The following is a 24,911-nucleotide window of genomic DNA, read 5'->3' as shown; positions in this document are numbered from 1 at the left end:
AATTGAACCAGCCTTGTATGGGGATATCATTTAAATCATATACGTGATATAGAGCCATCCTGACTTTGATGGCTTGCAATACTGCTTTTGGCAATGACAATAATACTTGTTGTGACCGGAATAATACTATAGTAAGAACGAAAATGGTGTAGAATACAACAGTCGAACACTAAATGTTTCTCATGATAAAGATGAATATATGAGGCCCTGAAAAATTAAAAAACCATTAAATCGCAGTTTTAAACAAAAATATTGTGAAAATTAGGGATCTTGGGAAAACATAAACACAAAAGTCGAAAACTAGAAAAATTGAGAAAATGAAACAAAGAAAGAATAAACAAGATAAAACTTATCGGGCTAATGTTCCATGATCAGATCCAGCTAGTGCCGGAGGCTACGTCTTATAGTCTTCCAATCTAGTGCAAATCTAAATTATGCAGTCAAAAAATGCTTGGCCATAGACCGTAGTGCTTGCTCTTACCGGATTAGTGCGAATATGCAAAATGAAGGTCGGCCTCAAGAACCGAAATGTGTCGTGGACCGTGGTAATATTTGTGGGACCCAATGCTCGTCACTTCACTTTACTCTTCAAAAGAGAGGAAAGAGAAAAAAAAAGTGGGTTGACAGTTAAAATTAGAAACGGCCGTTACTTCTTCTTTGTTGCCCTAATTTTTACTTTGATTTTCCCTGGAAATACACCTTCACTTCCAAACACTTATATTCATCTACAATATCTCAGCTCCGGTGGTAAAAAAACTCATTGTAGTGATCATTTCACCTTCCAATCGAGTTTTTTCTTGGAGATTCTGATGTTGAATTAGTGTTCTTAAGAGGATTCATGAATTTGGTTCCAATTCAAAGGATGGAAAATGGATTAAATTCATTGTTTAATGATGTAACTTTACAGTTCAATTGTTCTACTACACCAACTACAGCTGCTACTTCTCAAGAAATACCACAACGAAGAACTGAAGCTGTTGATGATGGTAACAAAACCAGAGGATTGAATAATTTTATTGATGAAAAAATCGAAAAAGAACCTTTTTTTCGAACTCAGAGTATGGAGTTTCGTCCAAGTGTTTATGATAATTCGAATGATGGTTCAGAAGATGATGATGATGATGAAGATGAAGAGGATGAGGATGAAGGGGATGGTGAAATTGAGGGTTTAGTAGTAGAGGAGGATGATGATAAGAAGAAGAAGAAGAAGAAGAAGATGAACAACAATAGTAGTGGTAGTGTAGATAGTAGTTCAGAGAAGATATGTAATGAGAGGAGTAATTTACAAGAACACCATTCCTTTTTTGGTAATTTAGGGTTAAGTAAAGGAATGTTAGTGAAAGATCATATTCAGAGTGGGAATAATAATAGAGGAAGTTGTTCAAGTGAAGAACAACATCAACATCAAGGAAGGGTTTGCGGCGTATACGATAATGCGATTACAATTGCAGTACCTGATAATTACTATTCACAATTTATACAAGGAACAGAAGGTGGGAATATGGTTCATAAGGTTACAGAAGGAGGAGAAAATGGTTGTGGGTTTAGTGGTAGGAATGATGTTTCTATGTCAAAAGAATCAGGGGAGTCTTTAAGGGCGATTCTTTCGGATCCTTTGACGTAAGTGCATTAATGCTTGTATGATGTTCATTTATATTTTACGCAACCAGGCACTGGTTTTCTAGATTTTCGCCGTGTCAACTCGATGCACAAATGTTCGGACACTTACGGGTACTTATGGCATTTCAGCATGTATTTGCAGAGAATAATTCCAGATGTTGTTTGTGTGTATAATTTAGTTGTACACCGGTATAATTTATCATTCTAGGTTGATGCCTTATGCTCGACGATCCAAGTAGTACAATAATAACTAAAAATAAGGTCGATGTTACTGAGACAAGTATGTCCATGTTTAGGCGCATTTCATACTCAGGTCTGAGTTGTCTGGCGCATTGTATAGGTTTTGGATGCTGGCACATGTACCCTTATCATTTTTGGTTAGTTTATATAAGTACCTCCTTGTGAATCAGAGACATTTTGCATGGGTTGCCATAACGAAGAACTTTGAAGGAGCTTTTCTAGCAGCATATCTGAATCTAGCTATTCAGTTTAATAATCATGGTACTAATAGCTTGTCTGCATTCTGTTTATGTAGTGGATCCCTGATGGATGATGCCGTGATATTGCCTTGTGGACACTCATTTGGAAGCGGTGGCATGCAGCATGTTATTAGAACGGTGAGTTCTGTCATCAAGGATTATTTTGTCAAACCGACTGCACCTTGGGATATAATCTTTTGATATTAAGGGAAGATATATTTACACTGCTTTCTCAAACCTGAAGATTTGGCTGCTCTGAAACGGCATGGATGATATGTTTTGCCAAATATTGCTATTGCTATGTGGGGCATTCTTTCCCTTGTGAAGATTCATGATATCTTGTGCCCGCCTAGGACAGGGTGATCTACAGACAGAATATTGGCCTATTTAGACACTTCCTGCTACTAGATTCGAGAATTTCATAGTTGTAGCTTCATGTCACGTGATGTATAAGGCCAGCTTAGGTTTGAACTTCATACCCAAAATCAGCTCGGTAAAACAAAAGTAATTAGAGGTTCTGGGTTCTTAAGGCCTTGAAGGGAATACCTTTTAATGTATGGCTACAAATCAGCGATCTGTCTATTTCTCATTGTGGAGATTTGGATTATTAAAAAAGATTGAATAAAGTAGAGCGCATATTACATATACGTTTATTATTTAGATCGTATGTTATAAGTTAGCCAAGTTTGGAATTAGTTCTCTTCCAAGTCCTGTGTTCTACTTAGGGTGTTCTGTTGGACTGCTTTCTGTTGTTTTGATATGTTCATCTGCTTCCATGCAGAAATCTTGCTACACTTGTTCACAATCAGTTTCTGAAGAATCTGTGGCACAAAACCTGTGTAAGTAACCATTTGAAACATTGCTTCTGCAGTGATACTTTAAATCTGCCTTGCATGCTTTCTTGACACTGTTGTATGGCATAAGTTGCAGACATTTTATAACTAGGTATAACTTTGCTTCTCACCCGGACATTTATAAAGTTGTAACAACAAATGCAACTCATTCTAAACATAACTTTCCGGTTTGTCCATAGCTCTCCGTTCTGCAGTTCAGGCATTTCGCCGGGAAGAAGAGTTGCAATCTCAACGGGCATCCAAAAGAAGAAGAGAAAGATTTGAACAGGTTTCTCTTTTCTTCGTGATTCTGTATCTGCCGCACTGATATTCTGCTTAGCGTGTTTTCATGTATGGTACTTCCAGTTATTCTTCAGTTTCCTCATGTATGCAGAACAAGTGTAATAACCATGATCCATTTTCCATGGAAAGAATGGACAATTCAAGGGGTAAAGGTGTTCAGTTTCCTTTTGCTGTCACTGACCGGGTTGTGATCAAGGTATTATATAGAGAAGTATTTGCCTCCATGATAGTTTTTCACTATTATCATTTAGTACTGGTAACCTAACACAATAAAATGCAGGGGAACAAGAGAGTCCCATTACGCTTTGTTGGACGCGAAGCTGTTGTAACAACTCAATGCTTGAACGGATGGTTAGTTCTCTCTAATCTGTGCATGGCATATGTGCCAACAAACATTATTCTATTTTTGATTGAAGCATATGTGCAAACTTATACTAAATACTAAAAGAATTAATTACATATATAAGGTATAGTTATAGTCGGGAAACACCATGGGATCTGAAGTTTTTTCTTGTTGATGGAATACGACCATTCAAAGAACATAGAGCTAATCCAGCTAATTTTTGTGGTATAGTGATTGAATAAAGAAAATGTCTTGTCTTACTTTCTTTTTCCTGTGCTCCTCTCTGAATCTGATGTACTAATACCAGTTTAATTTGATTTCAAAATAATATGAAAGAACGAGAGAATACTAGTTTACTTTTTGTTTGATTTGTGTCTTCCTCTAACAGGTATGTGGTGAAGACTGTGGACAACGCGGAGAGTGTCAAGTTGCAATATCGTTCGTTAGCTAGGGTATCTGATAACCCGTCCTCACACATACTATCAATTAAAGCTGCTCCAAGTTGGCTCTAGACTCATGGTTCTTTAAAAAATTGAATGTGAGGTATGTGCACAATTCAGGGAGTCGAGTTGCAGTATGATTCCTTAGCTCTGGCTTGTCGTAATCCCATCTGCAAACATAGTATCAAGTAGAGCTACTCCAAGCTGGCTCATGATGGATTCCTCTACAAATCTCGAATTTTGAGAGCATGAAAATTTGATTTCATCAGAAGTATTTCTCTATATTGTACTACTTACTAGCAAAGTCTGTAGTGTTAGGGTTGCATATATTGTACGAAACTCCAATTGGATCTTAATATAAGATATATTTGTTCAAGAGTCCAAAATTGAGTATGTTGTAGTCAGTGTAATCTATGGAGCTCGAGGATATATGATGTATATCTATTATAGTTTGGTCTACTGCTGCTGCTCTCGGCTGTGCTGATATTTTGTCTGTAAGATTTGTCTGTGTAAAAATGTCTGCTGCCCAATAATGGTTATGGGTGAATTAGACACTACAAAACATGCACCATGAAAACCATTCACAGTTTCAGCCAATTAGTGGAATCATCATTGCTGAACTTGCAGTCAGCCTAACTTCTAACCTGCTTTGCACCGTGTTGCTTCATTCTTTTCCTACTGGGGAGAAGTCTTGAGGTGAAAATTAGAACTGATCCAACAACACTTGTACAATATTCCGACAGATTAAAGATTTTCACAACTTAGAGAGGAATAAGATAAAATATTACAAAAAGAGCAAAAAATTAGTGTTCCCCTGTAATAATGAAGTGCCAAATTATTCAAAAATACAACATGAATAGATTGATGATTATGGCCGACTGTTCAGAAAAGAACAGAACACATAGGAGGTGATTAAGGCAATGAAAGATGACTACATGAGGTCCCAAAAAAGTTAAAAAGTGGTTAAAGTGAGTGTACATAATAGACTAGCTTAACGACAGAACACATTTCCCTTGGCCATGACTAAGTTGCATGTAGAGTAAATGGAAGCTGCAGCTGCCATGACAGATAGCTCTTTATCCGGTTTCGATCCTTTCTTTAACCTGCATTTAGCAAATGAAGAGAAAATTCAGTTATCAGATTTAGTTTTGTCTGAACACAGTAAACAACAAGTAAAGAAAACGTAGCTATATCATGTTTTTGGAGGAGCAGCTCCCAAGAATGAAATATGAGTGTCATGTCTAAAGAAACAGTTATGAACCTGGAGTCATCTTCTGGTTTCTGTAGCTGAAAGTCATGCCAATTCACACACTGCAGACCCCACTCACAATGCAATTGCATCTCCTTTACTTGGTTCAACCAGCGTTCCTGAAATAAAAGTTCAGGAGGACGGTAAGAAAGTCTTCGAAACCACAGTATGCTAAGGCAAAATTACTTGGATAGCCTATTGAAATATTCTTTAAATTGCACAAAGATTAACTTTTAAGTCCAGAAATAAGAATAGTTTGGTGGCTCAACATATTTGAAAGTTTCACAGTAGCTTAAGCTTCAACCGCATAGCTTTTATGGTACCAGAAGAAATCAAAAACACGGTACTGGAAGTGTCTTATTTCATCTTCGAAGGAAAGAAAAAAATCCCCAGTTTTTCTGTATATCCACAGGCCACAACTAACATTGCAGAAAACCTAAAATGTTGTTGATGGGACTTAAATCAGACCCCCATGGTGATGATAAGTTACTAAGAATTCTATATCCCAACCAATCACAGTGTAAGAGCTATTAAGTTAATATGTGGGTCAAAAAAATCTAACTCAGTTTTGCAATCTGTAAAAATATACTCCTATCATGTTTACCATATAACTAAACACTTTTCTGCTTAAGAATAAAATGGTAACTCACCAGCTGTTTGCCCTCTTCATAAAGTTGTTTTTCCATCTGATCAAAAACCGCAGACCACCTTGATCGATGTATGTCTTTAACTCTAGCGTAATGATGTTCATTGGTAGATGATGATTGGCTACAAATAATGCTATTTTCTTGCTCATTTGGAAACTCTCTTGAGACCAACAGAGGTAGTTCAATTTGAATTACAGATTGAAGTCTCTTTTTACTACGTTCAATTGCTGCACATGAAAAGAAAAACATCACAATGTTTATAAATATAACAAAGCCTTTCTTTTATCCTTGCTGATATGTAGAAAGTTGGAGGGGGAAAATGAAGAGCCAATCAGTGATTATTACCCGCAAGACGCCCTCGAAAGTCTTGATAAAGAAGTTCCAACCATTGCGAAGCCACAGTAGCAGCTAACAAATAAAGGCATAACACAAATAAGCTTAAAGAGTTCAATCATTCAATTCTCTGATTGTCTACTAACATTATATTTCTCTTTCAATTGAGAGTGTCTTTGCTAATACAACATCTCTACCCAAATATAAAATATAGTTTTTACCTACTATATGATTTAAGACTAACCAATAACCTAAATTGAAGAAAAGAAACTGGTGTAAAGGCAAGAAGAGTATGTTTCAGTTGAAACTGACCTTTTATGGAGAGAGATGATATGCTTGTTTTGCTTGCTGACTCTTCAATGTTCGGGCTACTGTATTCTGGTGGCATGGAAGGAGACAACTTAACTGCAAATACGTCATCTTCAGAACCTGAGGTGAAATATGAAGCGCCAGATGTATCACTGCAGACCTTTTTATATGCAACGTAAATAGCATCCTTAGAACTTCCATTAAAAGTATGTGCAAGTTCATCTTCAACGGAAAGACTAAAACTAGGAACTCCTAGATCTTGAAAATTGGCAAGGCTACCCGTGTGATTGTTACCATCCTTAGTTTCTCTCATTAATTCAGCCCCTGTAGTCTTCCTACTATTTTGAATCTTTTCAGACCTAACCAAGGCTTCGATTATAGAGTGCACCTGCTTACTGTTTCTTACATGAGTTATAATGCCAGGATTCAACCCATTAAGCAATCCACTTGGAGCTGCAACCTTGGTAAACCTGTTAATCTCTTCTTTCTTAGCAATCTCCATTCTTTTCTTCATTGCATCACTGCTTTTAGTGCATTTACTAGTTCTCATACTAACACTGTTCACATTGGTAGTTTTCATATTCACACTTTTCACATTAGTACTTTTAATTTCTTTAATATTATTAGTTTTCTTTACACGCCGTTTCGGAGGAGGTACAGCTACAGGTGCAGTTGTTGACGTCGACGAGAGGAACCCATTTTGCTTCATCTCTTTCCACCTTCTAAGTGATTCATTCTCCTCTATAGGACCAGTCGAACTCCCACATTCAGAATCCTCCCTAGGTTTAAGCTGATTAAAAATGGATGGTTGAAAAGGGTTTTTAGGTACAACCTTAAAAACATTTCCCACTTGAGACCCGATGTCCAAATCTTTGATTTGCTTATTGCTGCTGCTACTACCATCTACACGTAAAGGTACATTTTTGGGAGATGGGTTTTCGGGCTCTTCCATTGTAAGATCAATAAATTTTGGGATCTCCTTAGTTTTGGGTACCACTACCACCTCTTCTTTACGAGAAGACTGAGATTGATTCTTAGCGTTTTTGCTTATTGAAGTTTTATCTGGACAGTGAGTTCCACTTCCTAGAACAAAGTAAAAAAGACCAATTCATCCTATCATTCATCTGGAAGGAAAAAAAAAAAGCTAGGGTTTGGAAATCAAAGTGTAAAATTACCTTGTGATTGTAAAATTGACTCGATATCACGCATTTTGATTCTCTTACTATCATGACCGTGGTCTATATTCTCTCCCGCTATATCTTCGCTCCCCGGAAATTTTCGCTTCTCTTCTCCCAACTATAGCAGACAAAATAAAATCAGATAATCAGATAAATAAATACATTAAAAAGACGGCAAAAAACAAATCAAAACTGAAAAAAAAAAAGATTTACACACCTTGGAATCAGATCTAGGGCTATCGGAGGACGGATCTACGTTAACTCTCTTATTATTATCCATTTTTCTTAATCTCATCAAAGGTGAAACATAGAGTGAAAAAGATTTTTTGAAATGAAATGAAAAAAAAAAATCAACCGAGAAAGGGATTTATTGATTAGGGTTAGGGTTTTGTTTAACTTTTTTGTTTGAGCAAATAAGGGTTTGCGTTTTTTTGTTTCTGAAAGTATCAGTTTTTTTTCTTTTCTGATATTTTGTTTTTTCTTAGTGTAGATTCAAAATGTATATATATGAGTCAGAAATCACACTGGATCTTTTTTGAAGGGATTTAAAATTATTAATTCAAATTCAAATTTGGAGCGATTTTCATTTCCGAATACCGCTTCTTTTTATTCAGGTACCTTATCTTGCCGCCATAGGGAATACAACTGGTTCACGATATATCAACCCAAAGTTATCTTTATTATTATATCAGCCCCGTGGTAAAGCTGAGCTAGCGGGTGGGCATCGGGCACTCGATAATTTATTTTTTTAAGCATGTATTGGCCAACTAATTGATATTTATTCTCTCTATTTGCTCTCCATATAACGGAATATCCCAAAAAAACTCAAACTACCTCTTCTTCTACTTCATCAATTCGTTTTACAAATTTTTAATTACATATTAATTTTTTAGTAGATTTTTGTGTGTTGCTTAGATTTACTCTAATACTAATCGGGTAATATCTAAATTAAGTTTTTATGCTTTCAATAAAACCTGTCCTTATTTTACAGGATCTTAGAGTCGGGTTTTGTATATATTTCTCTTGATCGCCTTCTAATGGCTGACTATTATCATTATGAAGAATGGAAAAAATATCGTTTGGTCCTTTTTTAGGTGGGCCCATGTCAGTTTAGTCCTTTGGTCAAACGCCTTTACTGTTTAGTCCATATTTATTTAAAAATATTAAATGGACAAAAGTACCCTTCCGTGTTAATTTATACTTATTTTTTGTAGCAGTTCATTCGTCAAAATGAACTCCTGTTAATTTCTACTTATTTTTTCAGAAATCACTTATATAAACCAGAGTTCATTCCAGAAAATGAACTCCATATAAAAACCTAAAAAACCAGAGTTCATTCCAGAAATGAACTCCATATAAAAACCTAAAAAACTCAGAGTTCATTCCAGAAATGAACTCCATATAAAAACCTAAAAAAACAGAGTTCATTCCAGAATGAACTCCGTATAAAAACCTAAAAAAAACAGAGTTCATTCCAGAAATGAACTCCTGATAAAAATCCATATAAACCAAACTTCATTCCAGAAAATGAACTCCTGATAAAAAAAACATATAAACCAGAGTTGATTCCAGAAATGAACTCCTGATAAAAACATATACAAACCAGAGTTCATTCGTCAGAATGAACTGCTGATAAAAACCTACATAAACCAGAGTTCATTCCAGAAATGAACTCCTGATAAAAATAGAGTTCATTCGTAAAAATGAACTGCAGCATCATCAACTTCATCTTCTTCTTCTTCGTCTTCAACAGCAGCAGCAAAACATCATCGTCTTCAACAACAGCAGAAATTCATCTTTAACACGAGCAACAAACATCAGTAACAAAGATCTTCAACAGCAAAATCAAGATCTTCAACATCAAAATCAAAATCATCGTCCTCTTTATCATCGTCAATAACAAGATCTTTATCATTAAAATCAAGATCTTCATCATCTTCATTCGTTTGCATCATCATCTTCTAAAGAAAATAGAGTTTATTTCAAGAATGAAGTTCATCAAATTCATCATCTTCAACAGTAGCAGCAGCAGTGACGAAGAAGAACATAAATCTTCGTCGTTTTCATCATCTTCATCGTGTTCATCATCATCTTCAACCACAATAGCATCAAAACAGGGAGAAAAACAGAGTTCATTTTGAAGAATGAACTTCATCAAATTCATCATCTTCAACAGTAGCAGCAGCAGTGACGAAGAAGAACATAAATCTTCATCGTTTTCATCATCTTCATCGTGTTCATCATCATCTTCAACCACAAACAACATCAAAACAGGGAGAAAAACAGAGTTCATTTCAAGAATGAACTTCATCAAATTCATCATCTTCAACAATAACAGCAGTAGTGACGAAGAACAACATAAATCTTCATCATTTTCATCATCTTCATCGTGTTCATCATCATCTTCAACCAGAAACAACATCAAAACAGGGAGAAAACGCAAAATCTTCGTCAAAAAATCGTCATCTTGTTCATCATGTTGATATACTCATGATGTTTATCATCTCTGCAAATCGTATTCATCATCTCTGCAAAATCAAAACCCTAAAACTCACACAATCTTCATTGTTTATGCAGCAGCAGGAGAAGAAAAAAGAGGAGAGAGAAAGTAGATCTGAAAATATGGAGGTGAGAGAAAATAAATCTGAAAATAATATCTTCTCTCTTGATAATTGACTATATATATCATATGGTGACGTCATGGATGATGTAATGGTTCCAAAAGGGTATTTATGCCACTACAAGATGTCATTTACATCATCCATGACATCACCCTAGGACCAAACTATAATTTATATTACCAAATAGGACCAAACAGACAATTGACTAGGTCAATTGGACTAGACTCTCTCTAATATATTATTCTTAGGACCAATTGGTATTTCCTACTATGAAGAATGTAATAGCCTTAGTGGCACTTTGTTAATATGTGATGGTATGTTCATGTATATTGTTGACGACGATTTCCTCCAGCGTGACGTAGGTCTCTGCAACTCGATACAAGATCCATGGCTATCAGTTCTAATCGTGATTATGATGTTATGTGCTTATTACTACTTGCTATGGGAGCATCAAGATTTGAAGACATTATCCAAATGGTTGGAAAAAGTTCCAAAACCATCCCTCAAAAAACTATTGTTTTCTATTTGAATATGTACTCAATACTTTCAATATGTGCTAAATCTTCTATATCAGGAGTTCTCACTAAACATATTTTTTACTATTCTTTGTTGATGATGTATGAATTTTTGTTACTTGTTGACATTTTATTAATATAATTTCTCTAGGGGCTATGTTTAGTCCCTTTTTCCTTCAAAAAAAATAATAATAATAATTAGATAACTAGAATTAGACTACAATTACACGTGGATTTTTTTTTTGATAGGTTAAAGCCGGACCTAGACCCCTATCCAAGTCCAGCCAATTGGATTAGCCCCACTGCTAGACCCAACCCTGCCAAACCCCTCTATACAACTAGTTAAATACAAACCTCTACGGTGGGGATAGAAACCCTGACTTCCTCCTTACTGGAGTTGATGGGATACCACTGAGCTATGTCCTTGGACCCAGAGTCGTGGATATTTAGTACCCAGAGAGTCATGAAAAATAATTTGATTACTAAAATTTGGGATTTCATGGTCCCAGAATTTTATTGATAGATATTTCGTCTTACTTCCATCTGCCACATAATGCCCGGGCCATCTGCCGCCTGATTTTCTTCTCTATAGTTGTGTTGGATAGAAGAATGTGGTATCTGTCTCATTCTCTTTTTTATCTCATCGATCATATCAAAGATATACCAAGGCGGTGTAGCAGGAGAGGTCACGAACCGAAACAGATTTTCAGAATCTGTATCAATTAAAACTTTTCGCCATTGAATTTCTTTTGCGGTTCTAGATGCTAGCAGCAAGTCCCGGGTTCAACTATTAAAGCGGTCGTGATTTCTAGTGATTGTGTAATTGCTATCACAGTTCTTGCCTCCTGCAAATGAATCCTGCACCCACCATACCTGGGTGCCCTCTTGCATCCCCATCAATGTTGATCTTTATCCAATCCATGATAGGAGTGAATTAGCCGACTGAGATTGTCGTCACTGTTTTGGAGCTTGCTAACTGATTATAAGATGGTAAATCATTTGGAAGTACATGAGGTAGGGCTTATATAGCCAAGGAATATTCATGTTCCTGCTTTAAAGCGCTAGCTAAAATCTAAAATTTCCTCGAAATTTCTCTGCTATTGGTTGTATACCAGGTCATCCCTAGCTAGCCATAATTTCCTGAAAAGAAAACAGAATGACGTAATAGTTGATATTTGGGTTGATTCTTGAAAGAGATGAGAAATGGTTGTTTGAGGAGTTATGGTAATTGTAGAATTCTGGTTGGGATTTGGAATTGCTGAGAGACGATTGAGTAGGGAGTTCCAGGATGAAACCTGGCAGTGTAGGAGCAAGTGAGCAGCAGATTTTGGATCGGAGTTGCATTTCGGGCAAAGGTCGGGGTTCGCCATATGCATGTGGTTTGTCGGCAGATCTTCGTTAATTGCTTTCCACAAGAAAATTTGAATTTTTCATGAAATTAGTAAGGTCAATATGAATTTGGTAAGCGGCTAACTAACTTCTTGAGTTAGGCATTTGTATCCAGATGTCATAGTGTATTTTTCAGATTTCGAATGAGGCCAGATAATTCTATCATGGGGGCTATCTTGGGGGAGCTGGATGTTTACAATTCTTTGGTAGGCAATAGGAGATAAGTTGTTTATTTTATCATGTATACGGTTATGAGAAACATGATCGATGATATCTGCTACCGTCTGGATTCCGTAACATTGCGCTCAAGGATCGGGAAGTGTGTGATCCAATTAGCCTGGATCGGGGTTGTTAGACCATTCTGACGCGATGAAATATAAGTTGTTGTACGGTAGGCATGAGGAATGCAAGTTGCCATTATGCACTGGACGAAGATGGTATAGTAGCATTGCATAGGAGAATAGGTTGTTGTTTAAGATATTTCTCATTCCAGAGACTTCCATAGATGGTGTCAGGTTGATCGTGCGGGCTTCATATTCTTTTCATGAGAAGTGCTTTATTATACTCTATACTTTTTTTTATGCATAACCCTCGTTCAGATATAGGTTTGGTTAACTTATCCCAACCCATACGATGAAGTTTTTTACTGAAGAATCATGTCCCAAAAAAAAATCCTTCGTGATACGATCAATTTGTTTGTGAACATTGGTGGGGAACAATTGTGGTTGCATAAGATGGTTTTGTAATGAACGTGAGTTCATTACACAATCTAGTAAGATTGATAGTTGTCAATGTATCACTTCTCTTAATTGATATACCCTTTTTGCTACACCATTATGAAGGCTTCAGTAACGCTCTGTGAGGCAATTGAGAAAATACATGCTCGTGTCAAACCCGAGAATATGGATTCACTATCTTAAAATAGTGAAATTTTAACATCAAATTATACATCTTCGTATCTATTTTTTCTTATGTTCAAATATCAAACTACCAGTGTTAAGGAAAAAGACTTGACCGCTTTAAGTATATATGTTCACAAGAAGAACTAAAAAAAAAAGTACAACACTTTGTAAAATTGTAATTATTTTATTTTTCTTCTGGTAAATAAATAAAAGGTTAAATGACATGTTAGAATGTTCAAACTTTTACCTGAGACGAGTGTGGAATGATCGTAACTTTGTATCAAATACACTATATATTTTATAAGCGTGTTTACTATTTATATATTTCTCGGTTCCTTCTGAAATTTGTTTGAGTTATAAAGATTAATTATATAAAAGATGTTTAAAGTAAAATCAAATTTGATAGAAGTACCAAGTACCATAGAAGACATTCCCACCGACTTGGTAGTACTAATATTAGTAAAGCAAACTATGGAACCATGTATAGTTATCCACATAAATCACGAGGCATGTACTTAGTCGATTACCTCTGATGCCTTGAGGAGCACAAGAAATCGGATTATGGAGATTATTATGATGATTGGTTTTATTTTAACAAAATATACATATTGTAGCGATGTCAACGATCTCTGATGTGTATACACACGAGTTATCTAATTTGATGCTTCTAAGCATTAAGCAGTGTATGAAATTATTGAAGGACTTTTAATACAATTTCGATTTTAGTCTTTCTATTATTGACATCATTATATTCTTAATATGCTGACAAGAATATTAATGTCATTTTATTCCTAATATTTTATGGATCCTTTTATATTTCATTTTTCCCTTTAGTATATTTTGCTAATAACAAGTAATCTAATTTATTTATATATTGATAACCAATAGTTTTTAAAATTAATTAATAGTAATATATAATGTAATTAATTACAAATATAAGCACAACAAAATAGATTCTCAAAACAAACAAACTATCTCTCGTAAGGAATCGAATGAAGATACGACGATTTATTCGTTTAATGTGAATCAATGTATAGAGTGGGGTGCTTTAGGGGTGATTGCCCGAGATGCAGGGCTCCAAGCGGATATAAGGGACTGGAAAAGCAATGGCAGGCTCACCCCGTTCGTTTGCTTTTTCCATCAGACAGTACCCCAATAACGAAGACTTCTGGCCGGTAGTAGATCCCTTCTATTAGAGCACTGCTCGATCGAACTCGCATGCGTTGCTATCTCAAGCTTATTTGTCAAGTTTAGTTGCCAAAACTATAAGTCTTGATTTTTAGTCTACTTATAGCTATGTCTCAGATTAGGATAGTAAGTGTAGTTGAGCTATAGACTCCACGAAGTTCATCGAATGAAGACGAAGAACTACTCAAGGGAACTTGTGCAACTTCATCAACAAAAGGTATGTGGAGACTTGAACTTATCTATCACTCAAAAGTCTATCTATTCTATCTCCTATTTTGAGACAAAAGTCGTATTGCTATATAGACTTCAATTTTACACATTTGCTATTTCGAGCTGAGTTGAACTCACTTATCTATTTCTCGAAATATGTGTTGGTAGCATTTCGCTTTAACCAAGTTCATCTTTAATCCTGACGAAAGTCATATTGATTATTTCAACAACTTAAAAATCGCTTTGATGCTAATAGTTTGTGGATAACAACTATTGCCATCCTCTAAGAAATTTTCAATGATTGAAATAAGAGTTTATAAAAAGTAACCATGTTTGGATATAAGCATAGTATGTATTCACATTCGTGTAAAATCCAAAACCGAGAACCTAAGTATGCGTGCGAGTACGCATACTGGTTGGTTGTTGGAAGTCCGAAATCTAGGTATGCGTACTGGCGGAAGTTTGGGTTCCGTGAATTTCTGCTGGAGTTTGGAATGTGAATTGGTATGCGTACCCGTACGCGTACTGGCATAACCAAACTCGGTCCAGCTACTTAGGTTTGCGTACCCGTTTGCATACTTAAGTAGGTTACTTTCTAAAATCGCTTTGTTCATGAACTAAAAGATTTATATAATAAGGAATGCAATCTTTTGCAAACCGTGGCTATGATGTTCATGAATTGATTTGAGTGAATGAAAATCGATTTTTCTTCAGTTGTGTCTTGTATACTTCATATGAGATCTAAGCAATTGAACAACTCTCTAACTAGTTTCGTTTGAGTCATTTGAACTAATTATGGTGAAGATGAATAAGTTTGATATGAAAGTGCTCATATGGCTAACCATTGGTTAACTATTGTTGAACCGACTAAGTGTACACGTTTAGGTACGGTTACCCAAACCTAGATGAAGTTACATTTCATTTGTGTATAACAAGATAAGTTCGATCTAACGGTTGAAAGATATTAGCTTGAATCTAATCGGGTTTTCATCTAACGGTGAATATTGAATGCTTTGTTAACAAGGTAACTTAGATTGCAAACCCTGATTTGAAATATATATAAAGGAGAACTCTAGCAACTGGGAAACCTAATCCCCACACCTCCTGCGTGATACTAGTTGCATAAGCTAGAGTCGATTCTCCTTTAACCTTAGGTTTTTCACGAAACCCTGTACGTTAACGACTTGAAGATTTTATTGGTATTGTGAAGCCAGACCCAATTATTTTCTCTGTAGTTGCGTGTTCTGATGTTGATGTTTTCTATCGTGATTGAATACTATCTTCTTTAAGATTTTCTCGAGATTTTATCTCCGATAGGAAAGATTGAAAAGTAGTCACAAACACCTTCGTCTCATCATTTGTGATTCCATAATATATTGTTTCATTAATCAATTAAGATTATTGTGGGGTGATTGTTATTACTAGGCCGTTCTTCGGGAATATAAGTCTTATTTATCAATTGGTTCCTGTTCACCTTGATTTATCAAAATACGGAACAAAAATTGTAGGTTTATCTGTGGGAGACAGATTTATATATTCAATAGACTTTTCTGTGTGATACAGATTTGTTTATCAAGTCTTCGACTTTGGGTCGTATCAACTCTTAATTGTGGGTGAGATCAGCTAAGGGAATCAAGTGCGTAGTATCCTGCTGGGATCAGAGACGTAAAGAGCATGACTGTAACCTGAATCAGTGTGAGATTGATTAAGGTTCAACTACATTCCAGTCCGTAGTTCATTGGTAGTAGGCTAGTGTCTGTAGCGGCTTAATACAATATGGTGTTCAAATATGGACTAGGTCCCGGGGTTTTTCTGCATTTGCGGTTTTCTCGTTAACAAAACTTCTTGTGTCTGTGTTATTTCTTTTCCGCATTATAATTTGTTATATAATTGAAATATCATAGGTTGTGCGTTGAATCGATCAATTCGTAGATCCAACCTTTGGTTGTTGATTAAAATTGATTGATCATTGAACATTGGTCTTTGGTACCGTTCAAGTTATTTCTCTTATATTCAGGATCGCAAATTCCTATTTGCTTGGTTGCAGATTGAATTGAGAAATTGAGATATAACTCTTTGATATACTTTTTCTTAAGATTGAGTCTGACTGTCTAGTTGATTCTCTTGAAAGTATATTGGAGTTAGTCCATACAGATTTCTAAGAGAAATATTGGATGGGGTTGTTAGACCCCCGCTTTTTCAATGAGTATCAGAGCAGGCAAACACGTTGGTAGGATAATAAAGATACCTACAATGACTGCAAGTGCACAGTGCCAATTGTGATAGGTGCAAATACAGGTCGATCCCACAGAGACTTGGAGGGTGTAAAGCTGAAACTATAGTCTCACTTAAACTGATTCAAACAAGAGTAACAAACAGGGTGGTTTTGTTTGTGTCGATACGATAAAGATGTTTGTAGTGACTAAAGTGATAAAACAAAGATGTTAACACTGATAATAAAAGCACTAGGATTGTCGAATCCATCACTAACTTGTACTATGTATTCAACTATGAGTGTTATTCTTGTCCTTGCAACAGATTCAATTTTTACCATGTATCTAAGGTGTTTCTCCGGTGGATAATTTAATCGCAACTAAAGTTTTTCTCCAAAGTACTAATTGTCTAGTTAAAGCACAACTAGTCTAAGGATCCATCATAGTCTGGTTTATCATGAGTTGCAGTATGATCAACATAGTAGAAATATAACTACAATGGATACATGGCATACATTGTGAGAGTGAAATGTTGACATGCTATGATCAATTCTATCCTAAACAATTAGAGAATTCAAGAACATCACAAGGAGTATGAAAAACACAGAGATAAGCTAGGTTTTCATCTAAACCCTAGCAAGGTGAATTAGAACATGATTAAGATGATTAAAACGCAATTATATTATCAACTAGTTAATCCAGCTATAAATTGGATGATTTGTTACATAATAGTAACCCTATTTATACACCAATTTCTTCTCCATCTCATGAATTTGAAAATTAGAGAACACCCACTTACTCAACTTGCGATTTCTGATAGACCCCTACTCTGATTCATCTCTACAAGTCCTTGATTTTATGTTTGCTTTTTCCATTTGAGATGAACCCTAACTATGTCTCTCTCAATCATAGCTCATAGGGTTACTGTTTGAGATAAGAAACTATGATAGAGATAGAAAGAGACTAGGAGGTTGATTGATAGCATAGAGTGGCTGACAGGGTGGTCGTGCTTCAGAGTTGGTCGGAGAAGGAAGTAATTTATGGAGGGATGGTGGACTGATAGTTTGCAGAGGGTATGGTAATATGAAAGTACGATGAGAGGGAGTGTTTGGTTGTTGCTCGAATAGGGGAAGGAAAGAGCGTGCTCGGGTGTGAGGCAGGAGTATCAAACGTTGATGCACATTGTAGAGATGCATTGGATGCTCATAATCTCGGTCAAATCCGATGGCTCGGATTAGATTTGGACTTGGGTCTTGTTTCTTCTCTCTTCTGAGCTCATGTCTTCTTCAAGGTTAATAATCTCAAGCCCACTTCTAGTCTTAGGTCTTGCAAACAACATTCTTCACTCACGGACGAGGTGCAGAATATATTCTTCACTTGATGATAAAGTGCATAAATTATTCTTTACGGAAGATATTCTTTACTGCTTTCCAGCGGGAGCCTTTGTTGTCTCTCTTCCATTTTCACCATTTGTCTGCTCCTTTGGATTCACAATTCATCCAAGCTTTATTTAGTACCTAAAAAAACAAAATTAATTAGTATAAGTATTTATTCTCGAGAACAGAGAAATACAGAATCTGGGCTAATATACGATTTTAAAGCGAAAAAGATGAGTTAATTGCCAATAAAAAGTTATAGAAATATGCAATATTTGGAACTCATCAAATACCCCCAAACCTGAATTTTACTTGTCCTCAAGTGAAACAGAAATTAGGAAATCCTAACTATACCACTGTCGTTGGTCTATCGAATGCATTTAACGTATGCACTAAGCCTTTAAACCCCTAGGTGTCCCTAGTGAACGAGTTGTAGTCTCGTGAGGGCCTACCAGAGGTGAACCCACAAAACCTTCTCCACCTTCAGAGCGTAATAGAGTCCCAAGCATCCAAGGAGCTATGAGGACATAGAGTTTCTGCATGCTAATAACACGAAGTTATAAATACCAAAGAACGCATTCTCATCCTTATGAGTTGAGCGAGAAGTAACCACACCATATGAAAGAATTCGGGTTCGAGAGTGATCACGAGCCTCGACTTCTGCCTCACCAATAGGGTTTTATGATAATTGCTCTCAAAAAAACCGTTTTTTTAGTCTCTCATGTGTGCAGACAGGAATAAAGAGAGAAATACTGCACACGTTGAATGGTGGGAAGGAAAATCTTCCGAAATAATTTTTTGAGACTCCACAAAATTGTGGGAATAAGAATCTTTTTCTGATGATCTCTAAGAAAGGAAATCAATCATTAGCAAGGATGGGAGTACTCACTTACCTTCACATTTTATCGGCAATCAACACCACTCTCACAGCATCCATAGAAACGTCTTCGATCTTCGGTCTTCAACTGTTGATGATGAACTCTTGAAATTCTTATAACCTTGACAATTTCTAATTCTTCTCTTCAATTTCCTTGTTGCTTGAATTTTCCTCTTAAATTCTTCTTCTTTACCATGGTGTTTATTAAAAAAAACTAAAAAAAAACTGTAATAAATTTTATTTTTTTTGATTAAACATAAACTGAAAATAACAAAATAATAATGAAACTACTAAAGTCATGGATGAAGGACTTTATCACTTAATTCTTCACAACCAGTATTGTCTTGATTTTATGAACTTCACTAATTCTCATCTTTTTATGTTTTTCTTTGCTCTTGTAAGATAAGTATTCAATCTTGTATGTAGAATTCTGCTCTTTGTGATGTATCTTTACTTTGAATTGAATTGTTGCATGTGAACCTTGGACTATTTCAACTTTCTTCAAATATTCTGATGTTGCTTTGTTCGTTGATGATGATGTGTTTTTATGGATCTGTTTGATGATGTCGAGAGAGCGAATGGTGCTAACTGCAAATCAAACTACAAGAAGGAGTATTCATCTTTAGACGTCACCCTCATGATTGACAAGATTAGCACTCAAGAAATCAAAAATAGTGCTGAAAGTGGTGCGAAGTTGGGTAGCTCACCATTCTTACCCTGAATTTACGTACGGTGACACACACTCTAAAAGGACTTTTTAGATAGTCACAAAAATTGAAGGTCAGCACCTCGCTTGATGTAAAATAGGTAGTCTCCACTAAGGGTGATCACAAATCTACTACCAAATGTCTTTGCAGCACCTAATTTGCCCACCGACATGGTTAAATCCAACTTTAACGCTATAACAACCAAGAAACCCGATTGTGTTCTCCAGTATTTCCAAGTTCAGTTATTTCGGTCAGACTCTCTATGTAAACATAGCTAGAAGCATGCTAGTAAATCTAATATCTCTAAAAGTTGGAGGTTTTATGCAAATATTTACAAGATTTTTTATTTTTTTTTTGAAAATTTTATCTAAAAAAGAAAAGGAAAAGACTAAAAACTCTATATTTTATCTAAAAAGAAAAGGTAAAGACTAGAAACTCTATATGCAAAACACTCCTCCAAGACTAAATCTAATATTGTCCTCAATGTTTCAAAATATGGTCAGAATTACAACAACATACCATGAGAACAAGGCAGAGCAAATTTAAAGGAAAGAGATTACCAGATGAAAAAGGGTGGTGCTAAACCAGAATTGAATGAATGCTTTTAAAGAAAACAACATGAGCGCAAGACAAAAATGTTTGGTTAGCACACATAAAATTATGCAAAAAGAGTGTATGTACACAAGTGAACCGGTCTAATCTACATAGACCGGGTCTTCCAAGTCCATGGTCTCATCTGGTGGAAGTGGCTCCATAAATGGTTTTAGTCTCTGACCATTGACCTTGAAGATGTTCTTGTTTGCTGTATTTTCAATTTCAACAGCTCCATGAGGGAAAACAGTACGTACCAAGAATAGAACTGACCATCGAGAACGTAACTTCCCTGGAAAAAGATGCAGACGAGTGTTGTACAATAAAACTTTTTGACCAGGTGTGAAAGACTTGTGCATAATGAGCTTGTCATGAAACACTTTCATCCTATGTTTATACTTTTTGGCACTATCATAAACATCATTTCTTAGTTCTTCTAACTCATTGAGTTGAAGTTTCCTTTGGGTACCAGCCTTATCAAGATCAAAGTTCAACTTCTTAACAGCCCAATATGCACGATGTTCTAACTCAACAGGTAGATGGCAAGCTTTACCATACACAAGTCTATAAGGGGACATGCCAATCGGAGTTTTGTAAGCATTTCTATAGGCCCATAAAGCATCATTTAAACGTAAAGACCAATCTTTCCTAGTTAGATTAACCGTCTTTTCAAGAATATGCTAAATCTCCCTATTAGAAACTTCTACTTGGCCACTGGTATGAGGATGGTATGGTGTTGATACCTTATGAGTGATTCCGTACTTGCGCATAAGTGATTCAAAAGTTCTATTGCAAAAATGAGTACCACCATCACTGATTATTGCTCTAGGTGTTCCAAAACGAGAGAAAATATTTTCTTTAAGAAAAGAAAGAACTACTTTATGATCATTTGTTTTGGAGGCAATGACTTCTACCCACTTAGAGACATAATCAACAACAACAAAAATGTATAACATACCTTCAGAGTTAGGAAATGGACCCATGAAATCAATACCCCATACATCAAATAGTTCAACAATCAAAATAGGTTGTAAGGGCATCATGTTTCTTCTTGAGATACTTCCTCATTTCTGGCATCGGTCACAAGCAACACAGAATGCATGACTATCTTTGAACAACGATGGCCAATAGAAACCACTCTGCAAGATCTTTGCAGTAATTTTCTTGGCACTAAAATGGCCTCCACATGCATGGTCATGACAGAAAAAGATGACATCTCTTTGTTCAGAATTGGGGACACATCTCCTAATGAGTTGGTCAGGGCAGTATTTAAACAAGTATGGGTCATCCCAAAAGAAATATTTCACTTCAGCCAAGAATTTAGAGCGGTCTTGTCTAGACCAATGCAAGGGCATTCTTCCGGTAACAAGGTAGTTAACAATATCAGCAAACCAAGGCATTTCAGATACAAGCATCAATTTTTCGTCAAGGAACGATTCTCTAATAAGCAAGGATTCATCAACAGATTCAACATTCAACCTAGACAAGTGATCAGCAACAACATTTTCAGACCCTTTCTTATCTCGAATTTCGAAATTCAACTCTTGTAATAAGAGTATCCATCGAATTAGACGAGCTTTAGCATCTTTTTTAGATAAAAGATATTTCAATGCAACATGGTCAAAATATATTATGGCTTTAGATCCTACTAAATAAGATCTAAACTTATCCAATGCAAACACAACAACTAGTAATTCTTTCTCAGTGGTGGAATAATTCAGTTGAGCATCATTAAGTATTTTACTAGCATAATAGATCACATAAGGGAGTTTGTCTACTCGCTGACCTAAAACAGCTCCTACAGCATAGTCAGACGCATTACACATAATTTCAAATGGCAAGGTCCAGTCGGGTGGCCTGACTATAGGGGCAGATGTGAGAAGAGCTTTCAATTGCTCCCATGCTTCCTTACAAGCATCATCAAAGACAAATGCAACATCTTTTGCAAGAAGACTACACAATGGTCTTGAAATTTTACTAAAGTATTTGATGAACCTCCGGTAAAAACCAGCATGGTCTAAAAATGACCTTATCTCCCTCACAGAGCGAGGCTGAGGTAAATGTTGAATGAGATCAACTTTGGCTTTATCTACTTCTATGCCTTTTTCAGAAATGATATTCCCTAGAACGATGCCTGAGTTAACCATGAAATGACATTTTTCCCAATTCAAAACCAAATTTTTTTCTTTACATCGAATCAGCACAAGAGTGAGGTGATGCAAACATTCATCAAAAGAGGACCCAAAGACAGAAAAGTCATCCATGAAAATTTCAAGAAACTTATCTACCATGTCGGAAAAGATGCTCATCATGCAACGTTGAAAAGTAGCGGGTGCATTACACAACCCAAAAGGCATGCGACGATAAGAAAATGTACCATAAGGACAGGTAAATGTGGTCTTTGGTTGATCTTCGGGTGCTATATGAATCTGGTTATAACCCGAATAGCCATCTAAGAAGTAATAGTGACTATGTCTCGACAACCTTTCTAGCATTTGGTCAATGAAGGGAAGAGCAAAGTGGTCCTTTTTTGTTACTGTGTTCAACTTCCTAAAGTCAATATAAACTCGCCACCCTGTGGTCACACGAGTGGGGACTAGCTCATTCATTTCATTTTGAACTACAGTAATGCCAGACTTTTTGGGTACAACTTGAATAGGACTGACCCACTGGCTATCTGGAATTGGGTATATGATACCCGCATCAAGCAATTTCAGAATATCACCTTTAACAACTTCTCTCATGTTGGGGTTAAGTTTCCTTTGCATTTCCCTAGATGGTTTAGTGTTTTCCTCAAGATTTATGCGATGCATGCAAATTGTGGGACTTATACCTTTGAGGTCTGAGATGGTCCAACCTAAGGCCTCTTATTGTTCTTTAAGAACTTCTAAAAGTTGGATTTCCTGTTCTGTGTCTAAACATGATGCAATAATAACAGACAAAGTATCAGAAGGACCTAAGAAAGCATATTTCAAAGTGTCAGGCAACGGTTTCAAATCAAGCTTAGGTGCTTCATCAAGAGGTGGGGTAGAATCAGAATCAGAAAGTAGAAGTGGTTCCACATCATCTTGCCATTTAGCAATATCCATGAGTGGTGCAGATTCAAGCAGAGAGTGGACTTCACTAATATACTCGGAATTGAAAAGATCTAAGTCAAAGTTATCTAAACATGCTTACAAAGGATCCACAGATAAGATGTCAGGTAATGAGTCTTGAATCAAACTCTCAATCATGTTAATCGCATGCAATTCACCATCATCAAATTCCATGGGTTGTTGGCTAACATGAAACACATTCAAATCCACAGTCATTTTACCAAAAGACAAGTTCAATATTCCGCTACGATAATTTATGATAGCATTAAATGTTGCCAAGAAGGGACGTCCTAAAATGACAGGAATATGACAATCTGGGTTTTGCACAGGTTGAGTATCTAGTACAATGAAATCCACAGGGAAATAAAATTTATCAACCTTGATTAACACATCTTCAACAATACCCCGAGGAATTTTTACAGATCTGTCCGCTAATTGCAGCGTAACAAGAGTGGGTTTCAGCTTCCCAAGACCTAACTGCACATATACAGAATATGGCAGTAAGTTCACACTATCACCTAAGTCTAACAAAGCCTTTTCGATCGAATGATCGTCTATAGTGCATGAGATAGTTGGACTACCCGGGTCTTTAAACTTATGTGGGGTCTTGTTTTGGATAATCGAACTCACCTGCTCAGTGAGAAAGGCACGCTTATGCACATGATGTTTCCGTTTATGTGTGCATAGATCTTTCAAGAATTTAGCATAAGCAGGTATCTGTTTGATTGCTTTGAGGAAATGAATGTTTATATTGACTCACTTAAACATTTCCAACATCTCGTTGTACTGGTGACTCCCTTTTTGCTGCACCAACCTTTGTGGGAATGGAGCAACAGGTACAGAAGATGGTAAAGGAACATTTACATCAGTGGCTTAGAGTCACTATCATGCTCAGATTATTTCTCCATATTAGATGTTTTCTGTGGTGTTGTGTGCACTGGTAAGTCTGATATAGAATCACTCGACTGTGGCTCACCTACATTGTTATCAACAACTTTACCACTAAGAAGAGTGGCGACAACATTCACTTGATATTGTGAGGACTCATTGCAACCTGACGTGCTTGCCTGAAATGCACTTTTTGGATTTTGTTGGGGTTGACTAGGGAGTTTACCTTTCTCTCTCTCATTTAGTGCATCACAAATTTGGCCCATTTTAAGTTCTATACTTGAGAAACGTTGGTCTATGGTTTTGTTTAGTTGCAACAGATTTTGGGTCAACATACCGACACTATCTTCAAGACTAAGCTTTTTCTCTACAGGGTATTGTACGTGTGATTGCACTTGAGGGTTTCTGGGAGATGAGTATCCTTGATTATTACTAGTTGTACCCCCTTGCATAGGCCCTTTAGACCAAGAAAAGTTAGGGTGATTTCACCATCCTGGGTTGTAGGTATGAGAATAAGGGTTGTTCTCTTGCTTATGATACAAAGCATTGGCCTGCTCGACCTTAGATTCTTGAAATGCATGTAAGTTTGGACAGCTATACACTAA

At 36.2% G+C, this 24,911-nt stretch overlaps 3 protein-coding genes across 3 annotated transcripts; 1 reads left to right on the top strand and 2 right to left on the bottom strand.

Annotated features, from left to right (window-relative positions):
- The first annotated feature begins 653 nt into the window (after nt 1-653).
- On the top strand, nt 654-4,477 carry LOC113320243 (U-box domain-containing protein 62-like). The gene is made up of 7 exons (XM_026568168.1): nt 654-1,620; nt 2,156-2,237; nt 2,881-2,938; nt 3,133-3,221; nt 3,327-3,431; nt 3,516-3,586; nt 3,967-4,477. The coding sequence occupies exons 1-7, from the start codon at nt 839-841 to the stop codon at nt 4,088-4,090; spliced, it is 1,311 nt and encodes a 436-aa protein (XP_026423953.1). The 5' UTR covers nt 654-838; the 3' UTR covers nt 4,091-4,477.
- A 309-nt stretch (nt 4,478-4,786) lies between these two features.
- LOC113320521 lies at nt 4,787-8,293 on the bottom strand. Its single transcript, XM_026568426.1, has 7 exons — nt 7,952-8,293; nt 7,732-7,852; nt 6,560-7,639; nt 6,260-6,322; nt 5,918-6,141; nt 5,280-5,386; nt 4,787-5,121 (listed from the first exon to the last, which is right to left on the bottom strand). The coding sequence occupies exons 1-7, from the start codon at nt 8,027-8,029 to the stop codon at nt 5,010-5,012; spliced, it is 1,785 nt and encodes a 594-aa protein (XP_026424211.1). The 5' UTR covers nt 8,030-8,293; the 3' UTR covers nt 4,787-5,009.
- Nucleotides 8,294-23,190: 14,897 nt separating this feature from the next.
- On the bottom strand, nt 23,191-24,572 carry LOC113324187. Its single transcript, XM_026572511.1, has 4 exons — nt 24,395-24,572; nt 24,049-24,146; nt 23,501-23,895; nt 23,191-23,446 (listed from the first exon to the last, which is right to left on the bottom strand). The coding sequence occupies exons 1-4, from the start codon at nt 24,570-24,572 to the stop codon at nt 23,191-23,193; spliced, it is 927 nt and encodes a 308-aa protein (XP_026428296.1).
- Nucleotides 24,573-24,911: the final 339 nt, after the last annotated feature.

Source organism: Papaver somniferum, chromosome 11 (assembly GCF_003573695.1).
Source record: "Papaver somniferum cultivar HN1 chromosome 11, ASM357369v1, whole genome shotgun sequence".
Lineage (NCBI taxonomy): Eukaryota > Viridiplantae > Streptophyta > Magnoliopsida > Ranunculales > Papaveraceae > Papaver > Papaver somniferum.
The sequence above is the reverse complement of the archived record's forward strand: the minus strand, read 5'-3'. Positions and strand labels throughout refer to the sequence as shown.

Excerpts from the sequence above, each read along its gene's own strand:
- LOC113320243 (XM_026568168.1), top strand. The coding sequence starts at position 839 with ATGAATTTGGTTCCAATTCAAAGGATGGAAAATGGATTAAATTCATTG. Across the intron at positions 2,238-2,880 it reads TGCAGCATGTTATTAGAACG|AAATCTTGCTACACTTGTTC; the intron begins GTGAGTTCTGTC and ends GCTTCCATGCAG. Across the intron at positions 3,432-3,515 it reads CTGACCGGGTTGTGATCAAG|GGGAACAAGAGAGTCCCATT; the intron begins GTATTATATAGA and ends AATAAAATGCAG.
- LOC113320521 (XM_026568426.1), bottom strand. The coding sequence starts at position 8,029 with ATGAGATTAAGAAAAATGGATAATAATAAGAGAGTTAACGTAGATCCG. Across the intron at positions 7,640-7,731 it reads GTCAATTTTACAATCACAAG|GAAGTGGAACTCACTGTCCA; the intron begins GTAATTTTACAC and ends ACTTTGTTCTAG. Across the intron at positions 6,323-6,559 it reads ATCATCTCTCTCCATAAAAG|CTGCTACTGTGGCTTCGCAA; the intron begins GTCAGTTTCAAC and ends TTTATTTGTTAG.
- LOC113324187 (XM_026572511.1), bottom strand. The coding sequence starts at position 24,572 with ATGGGCCAAATTTGTGATGCACTAAATGAGAGAGAGAAAGGTAAACTC. Across the intron at positions 24,147-24,394 it reads AGTTGTTGATAACAATGTAG|CAATCAAACAGATACCTGCT; the intron begins GTGAGCCACAGT and ends ATTTCCTCAAAG. Across the intron at positions 23,447-23,500 it reads ATCTTATCTGTGGATCCTTT|TGAAGTCCACTCTCTGCTTG; the intron begins GTAAGCATGTTT and ends CGAGTATATTAG.